The sequence below is a fragment of the Gossypium hirsutum genome, chromosome D06 (genome assembly GCF_007990345.1).
Source record: "Gossypium hirsutum isolate 1008001.06 chromosome D06, Gossypium_hirsutum_v2.1, whole genome shotgun sequence".
NCBI lineage: Eukaryota > Viridiplantae > Streptophyta > Magnoliopsida > Malvales > Malvaceae > Gossypium > Gossypium hirsutum.
The window spans coordinates 65,929,971-65,948,685 of record NC_053442.1 but is presented as its reverse complement, the minus strand read 5'-3'; the positions used below and the strand labels follow the sequence as shown (position 1 = coordinate 65,948,685).

Genomic DNA, 18,715 nt, shown 5'->3' with positions numbered 1-18,715 from the left:
TATATACTATACAACGGTAACCGTCTTCTATTTTAGTGGTTGAGGGTTTAATTTTTATTTTGATTTTAGATATAAAATAATTTTAAAATTTATGATTAAAATTTATCTTTTAATAAACTTACAAAATATGGAGCATTTTGATGGACTCGTTCAGTAAATACATTGAGAAATAAATAAATAAAAATAAATATTCAAAATTAAGAAAATAAGTTAGGTAAGACATAAAAAATAAAAGGGTGGGCCATTTTTTTTAAAGAAAAATCAGACATTGAACGTCTAGGATTTTGCCACGTTAGACCTGAAATCATCTCACTTTTGTCTATTTCTAATTTAATCAGATCATGAATTATCAATCAATTCCGGTTGATTAATTGATAATTTTCCACGTTTCCAAAAAGCATAGATTTTTTGTTGACGGTTTTTTAATTTTACGTATTAACACATATTAACATGTTTTTTATTTTAGAGTCAACACGTGTCTTTTAAGTATAAATTTACATGTATGATGGTGCGAACTCATACAGACGAACTATATATTTACCGAAGTAATAAGGGTCGGGTCGGTCTTATTCGGATAGTGGACCAATTATGAAAAACACCATAACAAAAATAAAAGGAATTCAAAATTAAATATTTTCTCACAACTAAAAATAAAAAAGTTAAATCTTTAGTAATAAAGGAAGGTCTTGTACAATATTTTTTTCACAACTAAAAATCAGAGTTTAAGTCTTTAGTAATCGAAGATTTAAATATTTTTTCAGAATTAAAAATCAAAGATTTTATCTCCTCTACTCAAAAAATGGGTAAATTAATAATTGCATATTAGATCAAAGAGTAAACTAGTCGTTTTGTTAAAAATTCCTTTCATTTTTACTGTTAATACGAGTCTCTATATGTTAGCATGAGATATATTTATATAGCATACCACGTGTTACTATCTGGTTATTCTATCATCCACGCCTAATTTAAATAATTCAATTTTTATAATGAAAAAAGAAGGGTTAAATAACTATTTGGAGTCTGAACTTGACAACTTTTCTCACATTGAGGCTCAAACTTTTTTTAGTCCAAGTTAGGCCTAAACTTGGCAAATTTTCTCACATTGAGGCCTGGACTAAGCAACTATTCCCGCATTAGGGCTTAAACCTTTTTTGTCTAAGTTAAGCCCTGAACTTGACAATTATTTTTACATTGGGGTCGAAACTTGCTAATTGTTCCCAAATTGTACGATTTTTAAGAACTAACTTAAATAATAATAAAAATTCAAGTCCCAGTGCAGAAACACTTGCCAAGTTTAGGGCCCAACTTGGATAAAAAAAAGTTTAGGCCCCAATCTAGAAACAATTGTCAAGTTCAGGTCCCAATATAAAAAATTTGACAAGTTTAGGCCCCAAAAAATAATTTAACCCAAAAAAACTGTGATGTGAAGATTCGAGTATATCCATACGTGGGTCCTCGTTATCTGGTCCAAGAATAGTAGACTGGATCAGTCCTCGCCACGTTGGAAAATTCAATTTCTCGCTCATTTTAGCGGCGGCTCGTTCGACAATGGTAGTTGAATAAAAAATGAACCGGGTCCCGGTTTTTTCCCGAATCCTTGTAGTATAAAAACGGAACTCTCATAAGCCATAAACCAACTTTCTAAATTACCAAAAAATAAAAAATAAAACCCTAAAAATGGCCGGCGTAGGGACAAGAATCTTATGGGATCACCGGAATTTAATGAATCATCAAGTATTCAAGTTGCCGGAGAATCCGGATTCGGATTCGTCGGGTATGGAATTCAGTTTTCTCGAAGACGGTGACGATGGCGATCAAATCGTCGGAATCCACAACGATGGGGATGAGGACGGTGATGATGATGATGACGACGATGAGAGAAAAGAAAGTGATGGAAGCGGTGGTGAGAATAAAGAGGAATTTTGGGAGATTCAGCACCAGGTTTTGGAAGCTACGGTGTGTAGGATCAGTTCTTTAGAATCGAGGATTAGAATCGCCATTAAAGAAGCTTTGAGAGATATTAAGAGAGAAACGACGACCGTCGTTTGCGGTTGTGGTGGTAAATCAATGGCGGAGGGTTGTAGGGTTTGTATTATGAGAGAAGTGTTTCGCCGTCTCCAAACCGCCGGTTTCAACACCGCCATTTGCCGGTCTAAATGGAGAAGCACATCACATATCCCATCAGGTAGAAATAATAAAAAATAAAAAAGGTTTAGTTGCACAAATGGTCCCTGGTCCATACAATTTTAAAAGATTTGAACTTTTTTAAAATGCTGAGTTTTGGATTAGGTAAAAATAGTTGTCACTCAATTAGTAATTTTTTTCTGACAACTGAATGAAAAATTACAAAATGATCACTCAATTATTCAATTTATTTATTTTTCACCCAATTATCTTAAAGTTTTAAGTTTATTTTATCTTAGCCAGCTGATACCAAAGAAAGATAAAATTGAATAGTTTAGTGACTATTTTGTAATTTTTATAACAGTAATAAAAAAAAGATAATACTAATAAGAGAATTTAAAGGGGCAGGCAGGGCCTTGGCCCTTCAAAATTATTTTTTTTCAATTCAGTCCTCATATAAATAAATAGATTATATATTAATGTATAATGAAATTGTATTTTATCCCCTTAAAAATGAAATTTTTTTGTTTAGCCTCTTAAAAAATGATGAAATAATAAATTAATATATAATAAATTTATATTCTGATCTATGAAAAAATTATATTTAAATTCTGGCCCCTGCTAAAATAATTTTTTGATTTGCCTATGATATTACTAATAGTTGGGATATTTTTGTAACTTTACATAGTCTCATGAAAAAAACAAAATAATTGGATGACTATTATTTACCTAAAAAATAAAAATAAAAAGGTTTAATTGCACACATGGTCCCTGTACCATACAATTTTAACAGATCTGATTTTTTTTTTTGCAGGAGAGCATAGTTTTTTGGATGTAATTGAAAATTCAAGTAAAGGTGATGTAAGGGTAATCATAGAATTGAATTTCAGAGCGGAATTTGAGATGGCAAGAGCAAGTGAAGATTACAATCGTTTAGTTCGACGGTTGCCGGAAGTTTTCGTCGGAAAAGTAGAGAGGTTGAATGACGTTATAAAGATTTTGTGTTTGGCTGCCAAGAAATGTATGAAGGAAAAGAAAATGCATATGGGACCATGGAGGAAACAAAGTTATATGCAAGCTAAATGGTTAAACCCCTGTGAACGGAATACATCGACGAGATCATTGCCATTAGGAGATTCCGGTCGTTTGCCGAAACCGAGGGCTTCCATGTTAACTGTAGATTTGCTTGAAAACTTTTCCGATGTGTGTTGTACAGCGGTTGAGGTTGTATGAAGGTTGTTAAATAAAATAACCAAAAGTTTTTGTCCTTTTCTTTCTCTTCCAATTCAGTCTGATTTAATCATGAAATATTAAGAACTCAAACTTGTTTAAACCTAATCCGAATTTATTTAAATCCAAAACTAAATCGATACTTGAATGCGAAATGATCCGAACTTAAAACAGTTTGAACAAATAATCTAAAATTACCGAACCTTAAGTTATTAAAACTTGAAATAATGCAAATTTATAATGACTCGAGCCGCAAATTGTCTAACTCAGAAGGATATGAACTTGGTATGATCTAAATAGGAAATTGAGTAAAATTGAAATTACGTACATATTTTAAAACCCTAAAATGAACAAAATCAACTCAACTCGTCCAATTGACAAGTCTACCCGAGAGGTTTAAATGAGATATTTTTACTTGTAAATAATTCAAGTTTAATTCAAAAATAATTTGAACTTGTTTCAGTAATTAGACATAAGCTTAAGCATTTCAAGCTATCAAGTGCATCGAACTCGAGCATCTTAATACTCGATTCAAGCAAACCGTAAATCTAATTTAATTTTCTTTTATTGAGTATTATATTATTAGGTTACTTTTTACCCTTAATATTAAATAATTTTAGTATTTAAGATTTTTTTTTATTTTATTGTTGGGTAAGAGTTTTAAATTTTATTATTATATCATCTTAAAAAAATTAGTATTTATTTTAAAATATATATATCATTTTTTATTAAGTGTAATTACAATATATATACATAAGAAGATATATCCCGAAAATTTTGTTCCAATGTGCAATGCTATATAATAAACTTTAATTATATGCAATTTTATACACGAGATTATGTTTTGATTCAATTTTCATGAATCCCTAACGCCAATATACATAAATAACTATACTTATTTGAGATAAAAATAAATTGATATATCCATTTCTTTAAAAGTATATATTAATTGAATCAAAATCGACCCTCATTCTAATATGATTTTTAAACTTCAAAACGTTCTGATTATCCCCAAAACTATCGATTTTATATTAATCAGGTTATTTCGTTATCTAAAACTTTTAAATGACACGTCAAATCTTATGTAGCTGAATTTAAAATAAAAAATTTAAAGAAAAATAGAATGTTGTCCGGTAACTTTTTAAAGTAAAAACTAAAAATAAAGTAAAATTGAAAAAAAAAGAAGAAAAAAGAGTGAACAATAAAACTTCATAAAGGCTTCGAAAACCTCAAAACTAAGATTTTTGAAACATGTATTTTTCTTTAAATTTTCATTTTAAATTATCTCGCATAAGATTTGGTATGTCAATTAACAGTTAAATTAACAATTTTAGTAATAGAAGGACCTAATTGACATAATCTTAATAGTTTGGGGATGTAATTAGAATGATTTAAAATTATATCTTTTGTATAAAATTATATGAAATATAATTTTTTTAGAATTAAAAAGTAAAAATAGAAAAATCTTTATAAGAAAAATTGCAATAAGTAATTTTTTATAAGAGAAATAACAGATAGTTGCCTCTTAGAAAAGTTAAAATATGTAGTTAGTCCTTGTACATTGATAAAATTTGAGATTTAGTCCATGTTCTTTTTTTTATAAGAGGTTAAATGATAGAACGTTGTCATAATCATTAAAATCATAAATATTTTTCGTCAAAATTTATCAATGTGACGTGTTGATTAGATTATCCTCATATGATGTACACAAATAACATTGATAATGAGTAGAGTAGGATTTTTAACTTAGAAAAGTAGGAGGATTGAAATTTTAACTTTTAAAGTACATGGATTAAATCTCAAATTTTATAGAAGTACAGGGACTAATAACATATTTAACCCCTTATAAATTTTATAAAAGTACATTTCTAGCCTAGTTTTTCTTGTTCTTTATATATATATTTATTTCTTCCCTAAAATACAGACTAAAAAAATATAAGAGAAAGTGCAAAAAAACCTTAATAATCTTTTGAACCACTCCTTTTTAATGGTTAAAATGTGCCACTAGTCCCTGTACTATGTATAAGTTTCAAATTTAATCATTATACTTTAATTTAGTCATTTTAGTCCCTGTAGTTTTCAAATTTTCTAATTGCAGTCTTGATCTAATGGTAGCTATTAAATTCATTGAGTTAATTTTTTCTATTTCCATAATTTGACGCGGAAAACATATTATCACATGTACATTTTCATATATTACTCACAAAAAAGCTAATTAATGAATTTAACTGCTATTGTTTGCGTCAAAACCAAAATTTCCAAATTAAAAAAGATGGGACTAACGATGATTCGAGAACAAGGATTAAATCTACAATTTTACGCACAGTACAAAATAATAGTAGAATTTAATAACCAACCGGATTTAACTGCTACCGTTTAGGTTAGAATAAATTTTAAATTTTGCAAAGCACGTGAAATAAAATTGACTAACTCGAATAATACAAGGATTAAACCTCTTCAAATTAAACTATAGGTAAACTATACCAATTATTCCTTAACTTTGATTAAAATTATTAAAACTTTCACTAACACAATTACAAAACGTTGTTACTGGTGTAATGGTCAACTTTTCTTAGACATATATATATATATTAGGGTTTTGTAAAGACAAAGCAACAATATGGGTTTCATATCCTCAAGCTGTAAACCTTCTGCAACGCGTAGCGTAAGTACAACCACGTGTGTAAGGGTTAACCGGTTTCCCTGTACTGCAATCGTAGTAGGACCGACCCTGTTGGAAGCACGGGACATTATTTAATTTTAGTGCCGCATAGCTAATGTACCTTCTTTTCATACCGTTGAGCAACCGGCGGTTGGTCTCGGAATCCATCATCATCGTCGTCGTCGTCGTCTCAGTCTCGATATCTTCGATGTTGACGGTCCACAAGGCTCCGTCACCGGTTCCAAAATGGGCAAGGGTCTTGTTGAACGTGGTTGCGGTGGTGGAACAGTTAGCCACCATTGCTAAGGCCAAAGGCATGAACATGAGCAAGACCTTGGAAGCCATTAAAGAACAATGTTTAGAACTATGTGAAAGTGAAAATCAGATTAGAAGGTTGAAGCTATTTGAGAGAGAAAAGCTTAAGCTTTGTAGGGAAGATGGTTTATCCGTGGTTTAATATATAATTTGGTAGACACTTTTTTTTTTCTTTTTGGTACCAAAATTAAATTAAGTTATAAATTTTGATAAGGGTTAAAATGTAATTTCACCATTATAATAGTTAATATCTTTATAATTTTTTAAAGGAATAAATTAAAATCTTAACATTTTTGAGGTCAAAGTGTAATTTTATCATTACTAATTTATAATTTTATACATTTTAAAGGGTAAAAAAAAACAATTTTCCAATCTTTTTGGGGCCAATGCCCATGCCTACCCCAGGGGCAAAGCTAAATCAATTTTTTAGGGGCTGGATAAAATTTTAATTTTTTATAGTCTATATCTTTATAATTTTTAAATGATTAAATTGAATTTTTATAATTTTAGGGGGGATAAAGTGTAATTTTACCTTTACTAATTTAAAATTTTTAAAAAAATTTAAGTGCCTAATAGCAATTTTCCATTTTAAGGGGTCAAGGCCCCTGCTAGCCCCCTAGATTCTCCTTTGCCTACCCCTCCCGTCGCCCCTAACGTGATATTTATTTCTTCTGTCTAATTTGGTATTTGTAATTGTGTTAACTTTTTAGTGTTTAATTCGGGTTTTGGGTTGATCAATTATGAATTTTTAGTCAAATAAATTTTAAAACTCGAATTAAATTACATCCAACGGATTGTATATTTGACAAATTAAATGTAAAATTAAATAGATTCATAATTAAAACTAAATTTATTCTACTAACAAGATCATGGAAAATTCAAACTACGACACTCAAGGAGCCATGGCCCCCCTAAAATGGTAAATTTTCAATTTAAGCTCTTTATAATTTATAAAATTTTAAATTAGTAATGGTAAAATTACATTTTAACCTCAAAATGATAAAAAATTTGATTTAACCCTTCAAAATTATGAACAAAATATTAAAATGATAAAATTATATTTTTACTATCGTAAAAATATATAATTTAATTTTAATCTAATTTATTTTAACTTCACCCCGGTGATTTGGGGCATGACACATGCCCATTAAATAAATTTGGAGCATGGCACATGCCGATTTAACAAAGTATATGAATGCATATTTAATAAATTTGGAGCATGACACATGCCCATTCAACTTGTATACCTTTTGGGATATATGTCGATACAACAACAACTATCGTAAGAATTAACGATATGTAAATGTTGTGAGATAAAAAAATTTTAGAATTAAGATTAAATTGAATGATATAATATATAAATATTTGAAGGTTAAAGTTATTATTATACCAATTTTAAAAGCTGACACATCATCTTTTCGTTAGCTATTTGACGTAAATATTCGAGTAATTGAGAAACTATTTTGTAACTTTTCATAGTTAGTTAACAAAAAAAAAAAGAAACTTACTAATAGTTGTAGTTTATCGTATCATATTTTATGTTTTTTTCTTTGTTTCTTTTGAAAACAACAACAATATATACATATACACACACTATATATATGATGACTAATTGAGTTGGTGTCACGAGTCAACTCGACATCAATTCAGTTATAAAATTACTAAAATACCCTTAATTTAAAGGGTAATTAATATTATTATAATGATTTTTTTTGTTATTTCACAGTTTTATATAATATTTCAGATAAATTCTTGTATATTATTTATTTATATTAGCAGTGGCGTATCTAGGGGGCTGGCAGGGGCACCCGACTCTCGACTCCCCCTAAATTGGAAAATTGTCTATTTAGGTTCTTTAGAAATTTTAAAAATTTAAATTAATAAAGGTAAAATTACATATTAACCCCCTACAAATGTTAAAATGTTGATTTCGGCCCCCTAAAATAAATTTTTGACTTCGCCCATGTATATTAGGGTTTTTATAATGTCAAAAGCTATATCTTGAAATCAAACTTTATTATATATATATTTTAATTTCTCACTTGATCTCACGTGTTCAAGTAGTACTTCTCTTGGTTGATAAAAATTGTAAAAATTGAATTAGAAGGATAAATTTATATGCCTGGGAAATTTATCGAATCGAATTTCTAACATAACAAACTGTATATGCATCTGAATTATATATTAAGAGAAACATATTTTTAAGTTGTTGATCTTTTAGAACGTTTAAAATTAACACTAGCATTATCGAATCATTACAAAATGGTAACTCGACTGTTATGTGCCATTATTGTAGTAATGGCTGGGTTATCATTTATCATAATTCGAATAGTTGATGATCATTTGTAACTTTTCGTATTGAATAATGAAGTAGTGGTATCGTATTTATATTAGGGTTTTGTAAAGACAAAGCTACAAACATAGGTTTCATATCCTTAACTAAGTAAACCTTTTGTAACGTGTGATAGAACAACCAGGGTTGTAAGGGTTAGCCGGTTTCCCTCTTTGGCAAGCGTAGTAGGACTGACCCCGTTGGTCACATGGGATCGAAATCTCGTGAAGTGATGTACAGCTAATGTACCTTCTTTAAAATGTGGCTGTGGTGGTGGAAGAGTTAGCCACCCTTGCTAAGGCTAAAGGCGTGAACATAAGCAAGACCTTGGAACCCATTTTTAAAGAACAATGCTTAAAACTATGTGAAAATGAAAACGAAGTTAAAAAGAAAGAGAGAAAAAAGTTTCATTTGATAAACAACCCATTCCATTGCCATCAATACTTGTACTTTGCTCTTTTAGTTTTGGTCCTTTGCATTGCAGTCCCCCAATTTTATTAAATGGACTGTGCCATGCCCACCAATCACATCCTTTTCTCTCTTTGCTTTTTCATTTTTCATCTCTTTTTAACCCACATTTTCTTAATTAGTTAAAATATGTCATATGTCTGTATTCTTTCCCAATTGAAAATTTAGTCTCTGTACATTTCAAATTTCAATATTCAGATCTAATTGTACAAAGACTAGATTTTTAAAAATAAAAGTATAGGAGATAAATTTTAAATTTGAGATGAGTACACAGACATATGATATATTTTAATTGATTAAGAAAATGTGAGTTAAAAAGAGAGGAAAAAGAACCCCATGTGATGGCCTGGTGATCAAGGGTGTTCACCGCCCCAGATGTGACCTGAGTTCGAGTTGCGCTAGTCGTGTTTGTTGTTCGAGTTTTATCATGTTATTGTAATTCACCAAAAAAAAAAAGAAAAAAAGAGAGAAAAGGATGTGATTGCCTGATTGGTGGGGCATGGCACAGTCCATTTAATAAATTTGGGGGACTTTAATGCAAAGGACCAAAAGTAAAACAAGTATTAATGGCAATGGAATGGGTTGTTTATCTTGAAATGAAACTTTGTTATTTTATTTTAGTGTTTGTTTTCTTTAATTTCTCACTTGAGCTCATAGGTGTACAAGATCGAGTAGCCCTAGTATCGCGTTGGTCTTTAGTCATAATGTAATCGACATGCCAATAGGAATAGATGGCGCACTTAGTATGACATATGAGGATTTGTACGGGACATGATGTGCATGGGTTTATATTATGGCCCTACGGTGTATTACTATATTGGAGTGTAAGTTGGACCACTAACCTTGAAATTTATATTTGAGTATAGATTGGAGTAATGGATGGTTAAGTTCACGTTTTAAGTTTAAAGAGTTCCCTAAACTCGTTTTATATTTCGAACATTTCCACTCACATCTCTTATCCGTTCTGAATATTTCAGTTCGAAATTTCAGGTACATGACAACTAACAAGTACAATTATATTAATCATACAAAAAAACATGAAAATGTATAAAATTACTTTAGTTTTACACGGGTGTAAGTAGATACCTCCCTTATAGATGTAGATCATGCATGTCAAATTTAACGTAAATTAGAAAGAATCTTAACTACTTGTTTTATACAAAAAAAATTAACAGCTCAACAAATATTAATCTATACAGTATTTCAGTTCGATATGATAGATATATTAAATTAGTTTGAAATTTTAAGTACATGACAAATACGATTAAATCAATAAATTCAACAGTTTAGATCGTTAAAGTACTAATCACACAGAAAAAAAAAGGGTATAAAACTATTAATTTCGTACCTATATAAGTGAATACCTCTTCTTATAAATATAGATATTTCATATTAGGGTTTTGTTTCATCTCTTTCTGTACTTAACCCCTTGTGCACAATTGTAATAGGATATACCACGTTTATTGCATGGGACTGTAGTAGCTTGAAGTGATGCATAGCTAACGTATCTTCTCCCTAACCTAACCAACCCGTCGTCGGTCTCGGAATCCATCATCATCTCGGCTTCAATATCGTCGATTTTTTCGACCAACAAGCCTCTGTTACCAGTTCTGAAATAGCGATGACCCTTGTTGAATATGGCAGCGGTGGAGCAACCGGTCATCATTGCCAAGGCCAATGGCATGAACATAAGCCAAACCTTGGAGCCCATTTAGGGAAATTTAAAAAAAATAAAACAAAGTATTAAAAGAATGGGTTTTAAAAAACAATGCTAAAAAGTTAAAATATATATATATGTGTGTGAAGATGAAAATGAAATTGTAGAAAGAAGAAGAAAAGAAAGTTGAAGTTATGTGAGAGAGAAAAGCTTAAGCTTTGCCTTTCCTCATAAAAGGGAAAACTAAAGGCAAAGATGGTGAGAGATTTAGAGGGGTTGATTTGTGGTTTATAATTTTCTTTAGTTTGATTTTTCTTTTGGTTGCCCTTGTTTTTCTCTTTGTAATTTTCTCCCCTTTGTTTTAGTTTTATCATATAAATGTATATAATTTATAGGTTATAATACCTTTTTGAGTTGATTGAGTCTTAACTCGATTGGTATGAATATGGTAGCCAATGCAGTAAGATATGGGTTCGAGTGCGTTGAAGTGTATTATCATCTTATTTATGGGTTGGGGAGAGGCTATGGGTAGTTCTAGGCTATCAATTTTAAAAATGTGGTGTTTATCGAATGTCTTTGTTTTATGCTTGGCTTTAATGGGTCAGTTTTTTTAGTATATCTCTATATGCTTAGCATTCTTTCTTTTTAATAAAATTCATGTTTGTTGAGAAAAAAAATTACGATGCTAATATATTTCATTAATTTTACATAATTTTGATCGGTATGATAATAAATTTAACTCTCGATGTTTATATATTCTATGTAAATGTTACGGGATAAAATTATTAAATCAAGATTAGTTTGATAGAATGCGAGAATGTTGTGGGCTAAATTTGTTAAATCAAGACCAAATTGACAGAATGTATAAACTTTGAGGGTTAAATTTGTTATTATGCTAATAAAAACATATGTATAATTGACTAAAAGCATTAACTTGTGATTAATTATCTTTAGGTGCTCATTTTTGAAATCAACCGGGATTAAACTCGGCAAGGGTCAAATTAGACTCTTTTTAAAAGTTTGAGACACAAATTTAACTAAAAAAAGAATAAATGTCAGATTGACAAAAAAATTATTAATGTCAAATTTTCTTTATCTTTCAAATTAAACTCAACGAATATTCAGTGATATTTTTGTTTTTAAATAAAATGGGATTTACTCTAAAAATATATAAATACAAAAATTTTCATTTCATGGTATCACATTTAAATATCGAAATTGAATTCATACTTTTGAAAATTAAGACAGTGCGCATTTAATAAGGTATCATTTGGGCATTGCAAGGGTGCTAAAATTTTTCTCATGCATAACGACTCTCGAATCCACATATTTCTGGATTTTAACGCACCTAGCCAAAAAATATTAGTGGTGACTGTCCGTTCTTAATAAAGCTAAGTGTTTTTCAAAATAAAATAAAAATCCATATTTTCTAATTTTTTTCTTTTTTTAAATCAAAAATTGATCGCGACATTAGGGATGAGCCAAATTTGGATAAAATTGAGTTAATCGATATAATTAAATTTAAGCCTTGTTTAGCATTGCTTTTATAGATGGAAAAACACTATCTGAAGGCATAAGTAATGCTAAACAACCAGGTTTTACCTCCTTTGCTATGTTTTTAGTTTAGATTAGTAAAGACGAAAATACCATTATATTAATATTATATTCTTTATTAAAAGAATATTTTTAAGTAATTTCTTAATTGAGTTAGTATTCAAGCTTTGAGTTCATATAAAAATAATAAACGATGAAAATACCATTATATTAATATTAAATTATTATTAAAAGAATACTTTTAAGTAATTCCTTAACTAAGTTAATATTTAAGTTTTAGAACTGTAAATTTATCTTTCTATTTATATATTGTTATTAATAGGTTCGGTAAAAGTGTCATGGAAGCCTCTATACTAAAAGTTAGATTGCATTTTACTCCCTTTACTCAAAAAATTGACAAACTAGTCGTTCTACATTAGATTAAAGAGCAAACTCATCCTTTCTGTTAAAAATCTCATCCAATTTTACTATTAAGAAATGGTGTAGTTAATGGAATGACCAAAAAGTTATACGTGGGATGCCAAGTACAACTCATACTGACGTATAAGAACCCATTTTTATGTTTTAATAATAAAAATAGATGAAAGTTTTAACAGAATGTTCATTTTACTCTTTGATCTACCGTATATATACTAATTTAATCATTTTTTTTAGTAAGAAGGTAAAATGCAATCCAACTCTTATCACAATCAAAATCACACAATCACACAATCAAGATCACACGGAAATTCAATCAGCTATTTTCAACTATTATCTATCAGCTTTTCAGCTTTTCAGCATTTTTTTGTTTGTTTTATAGTTGTCAGTATACCAATTTACTTATTTACTGATTGACTCTATGTTTGTTTGATTGTGGGAAACTAAAGGCTCCACCTTACTTGCATGATTATTCATGAAGAATAATATGCATGAAATAACATTCAACAGGCAACAAATTCCAGTGTTGTACAGTCCATCCAGGGTACTGGCTATTCTGGTTCATCGGTGGCTACCAGGTAAAGTGTCTTACAATACTTATTATCAGATGCTGTTTTATTTCTTATTGTTTTGCAATCTCATCTGCAAGCCATTTTTGATGATACAGAAGAATGCAAGTGAGTAGTGGTGTGGTATTCCTTTCTATTGAGATCTAAATGTTCAAATTTTGTCAGTCACCTTGAACCATGGAATCCATTTGAGACCAATAAACATGGAAAAGTTGAAGCACACAAGGAATTAATTTCTTTAATGGCAGCTTGTTTAGAAACTGCAAATATATGAAAAGGTAAAGGAAAATTTCTAATAGAAGATCAAAGTAACATTAATGGGAAACAAACTTTTAAGAAGGCAAAGAGGTTGACTTACATTACAGAAGCCTCGTGCTGTCATGCGCTATATCTGCATTGCAAAGGAGAATGAGGGAAATGCTGGAGTTGCTTCCATGATCATCATTTCCACAGCTCTTCCATGGGAACCCTTCGTTCTCGAGCTACCTCTGGAAACTGCTTCATTTTCTGCACAACAACTGTTGCTCTGGCATTGTTGGCATTTCCGCAATGCGGTCTCAACTCCCATTATTGTCGCAGAGCTCCTCCTGCAATCACTCCAGTACCAGGTGCAGTAGGTCTAAGCATAATCTTTACTGCTCCATAATCACTCCTCGATCTTCCAAACATTTCCCAATGACACCAACAAAGAGCATATCGGCATGCCATCTTTCATCATGATATTAGGCTAAATTGAGATAGCTACTATGTCAATATATATATGATCCTAATGAGTGATCTGTAATTACAGTTAGTTGAGTTAGTTATTCTGTTTACTGCATGCTTAAATACTTGTAACAGTCATATAGATAATACGCGAGTATATATATGCATCCCCCCAAAACTTTTCTTTGTGCCTCTTGTTAGCTTTCAAGACCCAACCTCTCCTTTTCTCTGTTCCTCTTGTTAGCTTTCAAGACCCAACTTCCCCTTTTCTTTGTTCTTTCGTTTCGATTCAACTGCTCCTTTAGGCTTAATCTGCATGTGGGTACTCTTTTCTTTCTCCATAAGTCTATTACCAATGTAGTCCACTTGATGCTTTGATTTTCTTTTCTTTTTCTTGTTTTTACAGTGTAAGTGAAATCTTTTGTTCTCTTCTCTTTTACAAGGTAATCATGGCTTCGGAGGACGTTCAGGACAATGATGAAATACTGTTGAGTTTTCTGATTCTTTTTTTCGCCTATAGGGTGTTCTTGACATTGCCATAATCATTGGTTTTTAAAGCTTTTTAGTTTTATACTAATTTACTAATTGAATTTATGTTTGTTTGGTTGTTCTTACTAAAGACTCCACCTTTACATGCACGATTACTTCATTAAGAACAATATGCATGAAACTGCTGCATCTCTCAGACAAGAAGCCGGTGTTCCCAACAATTCAGTCCGTATGAACTCTTCACTTTTTCACCATATATTCATTTTTATTAAAGCCTGTTTCCTATTGAATTGATTGTTCACTTTCAACATAAAGTTTCTTGGTGTTGAAATCTCTGGCATGTACCTTTTTTCAACCATGTCTTCACTCTTCAATCTTTTGTTTCTTCTAACGCAAGAAAGCATTAGGAGTTCCAACTTTTTTTTCTTGAGATTATTTAAAATGTTCACATTTTCTATAAATCTTGTAATTTGTAGATTATAAAAGACATCAAATTTTTTTTTCCAGAGATTGACCATCCCCAAGGTATCTTAAAAGAATGGTGGTCATCATGTTCTGACATAATTCTTAAAGAGTTCTCTGAGGCAGAAACCTCTGCTCAGGTGATTGTTTGAGGAATTTAAGGTCATGTTGTGCTATATGCTTCTTAATTTGTGAAAACCATCATAGTCCTTTTCCTCATTAATGACTGATTTGCGATGAATCAGATGAGTAAACAAATGATGCAAACCGAAGAACATCAAAACACAGATGATATGCTACAGCAACAGCAGGTAATATGCGATCAGTCATGAGGTTTCTTTACCAAAGATGGCAAATTCCATGTCAGTGGAAAGTGTCATACAGATTTGCATCATAAACGTTGGCTACTTAATGAAAATTTCATCTGCAGGATTAATGATTGTTTGTGGAATTTAAGATCATGTACTGCTATATACTTATTAATTTGTGAAAACCATCATAGTTCTTTTCCCCATTAAAGACTGATTTGTTAAATCAGATGAGTAACCACATGATGCAAACCGAAGAACATCAAAACACAGATGATATGCTACAGCAACAGCAGGTAATATGTGACCAGTCATTAGGTTTCTTTACCAAAGATAGCAAATTCCATGTCAGTGGAAATTGTCATACAGATTTGCATCGTAAATGTTGGCTACTAAATGAAATGTTCATCTGCAGGATTCTGTTGGTAATACAAGCACCCCGGTCAGAAATTTATCTCCCGGCCATTCTGGTGAAAGTGACAATAAAGGTTATTCTGTCAAGACTAGCACAAAAAAGCTTTGCATCTATACTTTAATTTGTGTGTATGGTACATGGATAAGATCCTCTAAGGACCCTTTAATTCTTGGGGTTGTGTGTACATGTATCGTTATTTGACACTTACACTTTATTCCGTAATAATCATTTTGTCATTACTGGTGTAGCCGCCTTCTTTGGAGAGGGTAATTGCCTCAACTGTAGTACCGAAGAAGTCTTGTGCTGTGATTTCTCCTCAGATGGGAAGCTTCTAGCTATAGCAGGGCGTGAAGCGAAGGTGGTACTTTTTTCTTCACAAGATTTTAAATATTGTATAAGTTTAAAGCTAATTTCAGTTTTCTTCTTGCAGGTTATGTTTTGGAATACCGAAGATCATAATAAATTTGTAACTGATGAAAGCCATTCTCTGCCCATCAGCGATGTTCGATTTAAACCAAATTCAACCATAGTTGCAACGTCTTCCTATGACAAGACTGTCCAAATATGGGATTCTGCTGAAGTAACAATGTTCCTCTTGAACTTCACATATTTATTTAGTATTGTCAACACATATCATATCTGGCATTCAAATCATAGACCGAATGTACAACATTTGCTTCCCTTTTTGATGATATGTCTTCATTTCTTTGACATGGAAGGCTGGGAAATCTCCTTTAAAGCTTCAGGGTCATGGCGACCATGTCTTGTCATTAGATTTCCATCCTAGAAGGACGAATCTCCTTTGTTCCTCTGATAGAAATAATGAGATTAGATTCTGGGATATCAACCAAGGTTCTTGGACTCATATCTTTAAGGTCAGATGGCATCTATTAGAATATCTCAGAGATATTAAAGGACTTAACCCTGATTTTGCTTACCTATATTGCCTTGTGAGGTGATTGCAGGGAGCTACTAAACAAGTCAGATTCGAGCCTCGCAATGGAAAGTTGCTTGCAACGTCTTCAGGAAATGTTGTCAAAGTATTTGATGTTCAGACCTACAAGCTCTATGCCGTTTTCAAGGTCGAATATATTTGGATGCTATTATAGCTTTTTCATGCATCTAAGCCAGTATTTTGTGTTCAGATCTACAAGCTTTGCATCCATACCCTGAAGTAACCCGAAAGTTCCAAGTAACTTGATATATTTGCCTCCTAGAATGTATGAAGAAATGTTCTATTTTGTTTCAGGAACATGACAAAGAAGTTCAGTCAATTTGCTGGGATCCAGATGGCACGCGATTTATCTCCATCAGTGAAGACAGTGCACGATTATGGTCAGTGTCTGAACGGAAAAGCTTGCATGAATTGAGTTCAACAGGAAACAATTTCCAGTGTTGCACATTCCATCCATGGAACTGGAAAATCTGGATCATTGGTGGCTACCGGGTAATGTCTCTCAGAATATTTATTGTCAAATTCAGTTTTATTTCTTGTAATCTTGCAATCACATATGCAAGCCATTGTTGATGATGCACAAGAATGCAAGTGAGTAATGGTGTGATATTCCTTTCAGTCATTTGAAGTATGGAATCCATATGAGAGAAATAAAACATTGACAATTGATGCACACAAGGAACTCGTTTCTTCACTCGCAACTTCAATAGATCCTGAAATGGTTGCCTCTACAAGCTATGACAAGTCGGTTAAACTATGGGCCTCTCCATGAGAAATCATGCATTTGCTTGGCCCAGAGCCATGTTTACATATGGAGTATTTTTGGATGAAGTTAATGGCAACTGCAGACAAAAATAAACAGTCAAGACAAGTATATGCATAGACTAAACAACTTACAGACGGAAGTTTACATCCAGAAGAAGATTTTATACACACTGAAGCATAAAATGCTGCTTTCTGTTCTCTTTTCTTGTTGGCTAATCTTTTGGACTTGGATCCTTTTTCTTTTATATGGGAAATGAAAGATCATTACTGATTTCTATTGACAATAATGAAGCTTTTTGGAGGAAGGATTATGGCCGTTTTTTTATGGTTGGTTCGTGCAGTGTTGATGTTTGTATATCTTTATAATATCAAGTTTTACTGTCAACAACCAAGAGTCTATTGCCTGAAAAGGGAACTTGATTGTAAAGACTGTCAGCCAATATCAGGATAAATGGCAAGTCCTCAAGTTCTCAAGTACTTGACTGAAAAGACTGTCAGCCAATATATGAAAAGGAAAATTTCTAATAGAATCTCAAAGTAACATTAATGGGAAACAATCTTTTAAGAAGGCATAGAAGTTGACTTACATTATAAAAACCTTTTGTACTGTATAGATACATTGGAGAGGAGAATGAAGGTAATGGTGAAGTTGAATCCATGAACATCACTTTCACAGCTCTTCCATGGGAATCCCTCGTTCTTGAGCAACCTCTCAAAACTGCTTCATTTTCTGCACAACAACTGTAGCTCTGGCGTTGTTGGCAGTTTTACTTTAAAGTTGGTGCCACAAAGTGTTCCCAACACCTATCATTGTGTTATGCACAGGAAGATGTTTTGACCTATGGTTACTCAAGAGGCAGATTCGTCCTTGACTAAAACCCCTCCAAATAAAGTTATAAATTGCTTACCTCTTTATTTCATATTGGCAGCCGTCTCCCTTTCTATTCTTTCTCTGATATTGTTTTCCGATAAAAGCATCCACATCAAAATGTTGCACTGCTCCTCCTGCAATCACTTCAGTACCAGGTGCAGCAGGTTCTAAGCATAACCTTACTTCCCCATAATCACCCTCTGATCTGCCAACCATTTCAGCATAACTTGCTATTATATCTCATCTCATTAAATTTTGGTTAACTTTTGCATGGTACTGTCACTTGCTGCCTAACCACTTCTTGGTGTATATATATATATATGCATCCCCCCAGACTTTTCTTTATTCCTCTTGTTAACTTCCAATCCCAACTTCCCCTTATCTTTGCTGTTTCGTTTTGATTTCAACTGCTCCTTG

At 31.7% G+C, this 18,715-nt stretch overlaps 3 protein-coding genes across 4 annotated transcripts; 2 read left to right on the top strand and 1 right to left on the bottom strand.

Moving 5' to 3' along the window:
• Positions 1–1,649: 1,649 nt before the first annotated feature.
• LOC121218694 (uncharacterized) lies at positions 1,650–3,408 on the top strand. Its single transcript, XM_041096321.1, has 2 exons — positions 1,650–2,185; positions 2,939–3,408. The coding sequence occupies exons 1-2, from the start codon at positions 1,678–1,680 to the stop codon at positions 3,355–3,357; spliced, it is 927 nt and encodes a 308-aa protein (XP_040952255.1). The 5' UTR covers positions 1,650–1,677; the 3' UTR covers positions 3,358–3,408.
• A 7,128-nt stretch (positions 3,409–10,536) lies between these two features.
• Positions 10,537–10,842, bottom strand: LOC107961069 (protein RALF-like 4). The gene has a single exon (XM_016897310.1). It carries the CDS (start codon positions 10,840–10,842, stop codon positions 10,537–10,539), a length of 306 nt encoding a protein of 101 aa, XP_016752799.1.
• A 3,351-nt stretch (positions 10,843–14,193) lies between these two features.
• Positions 14,194–17,732, top strand: LOC107961526 (transcriptional corepressor LEUNIG_HOMOLOG). 2 transcript variants are annotated; one of them, XM_016897637.2, is made up of 13 exons: positions 14,194–14,351; positions 14,477–14,520; positions 14,654–14,751; positions 15,030–15,124; positions 15,230–15,295; positions 15,523–15,588; positions 15,708–15,780; positions 15,956–16,065; positions 16,138–16,287; positions 16,427–16,582; positions 16,673–16,789; positions 16,957–17,154; positions 17,282–17,732. In XM_016897637.2, the coding sequence occupies exons 2-13, from the start codon at positions 14,483–14,485 to the stop codon at positions 17,432–17,434; spliced, it is 1,320 nt and encodes a 439-aa protein (XP_016753126.2). In that variant the 5' UTR covers positions 14,194–14,351; positions 14,477–14,482; the 3' UTR covers positions 17,435–17,732. The 2 variants fall into 2 exon arrangements, with proteins under 2 accessions (XP_016753126.2, XP_040952253.1); XM_041096319.1 differs by lacking the exon at positions 15,523–15,588.
• Positions 17,733–18,715: the final 983 nt, after the last annotated feature.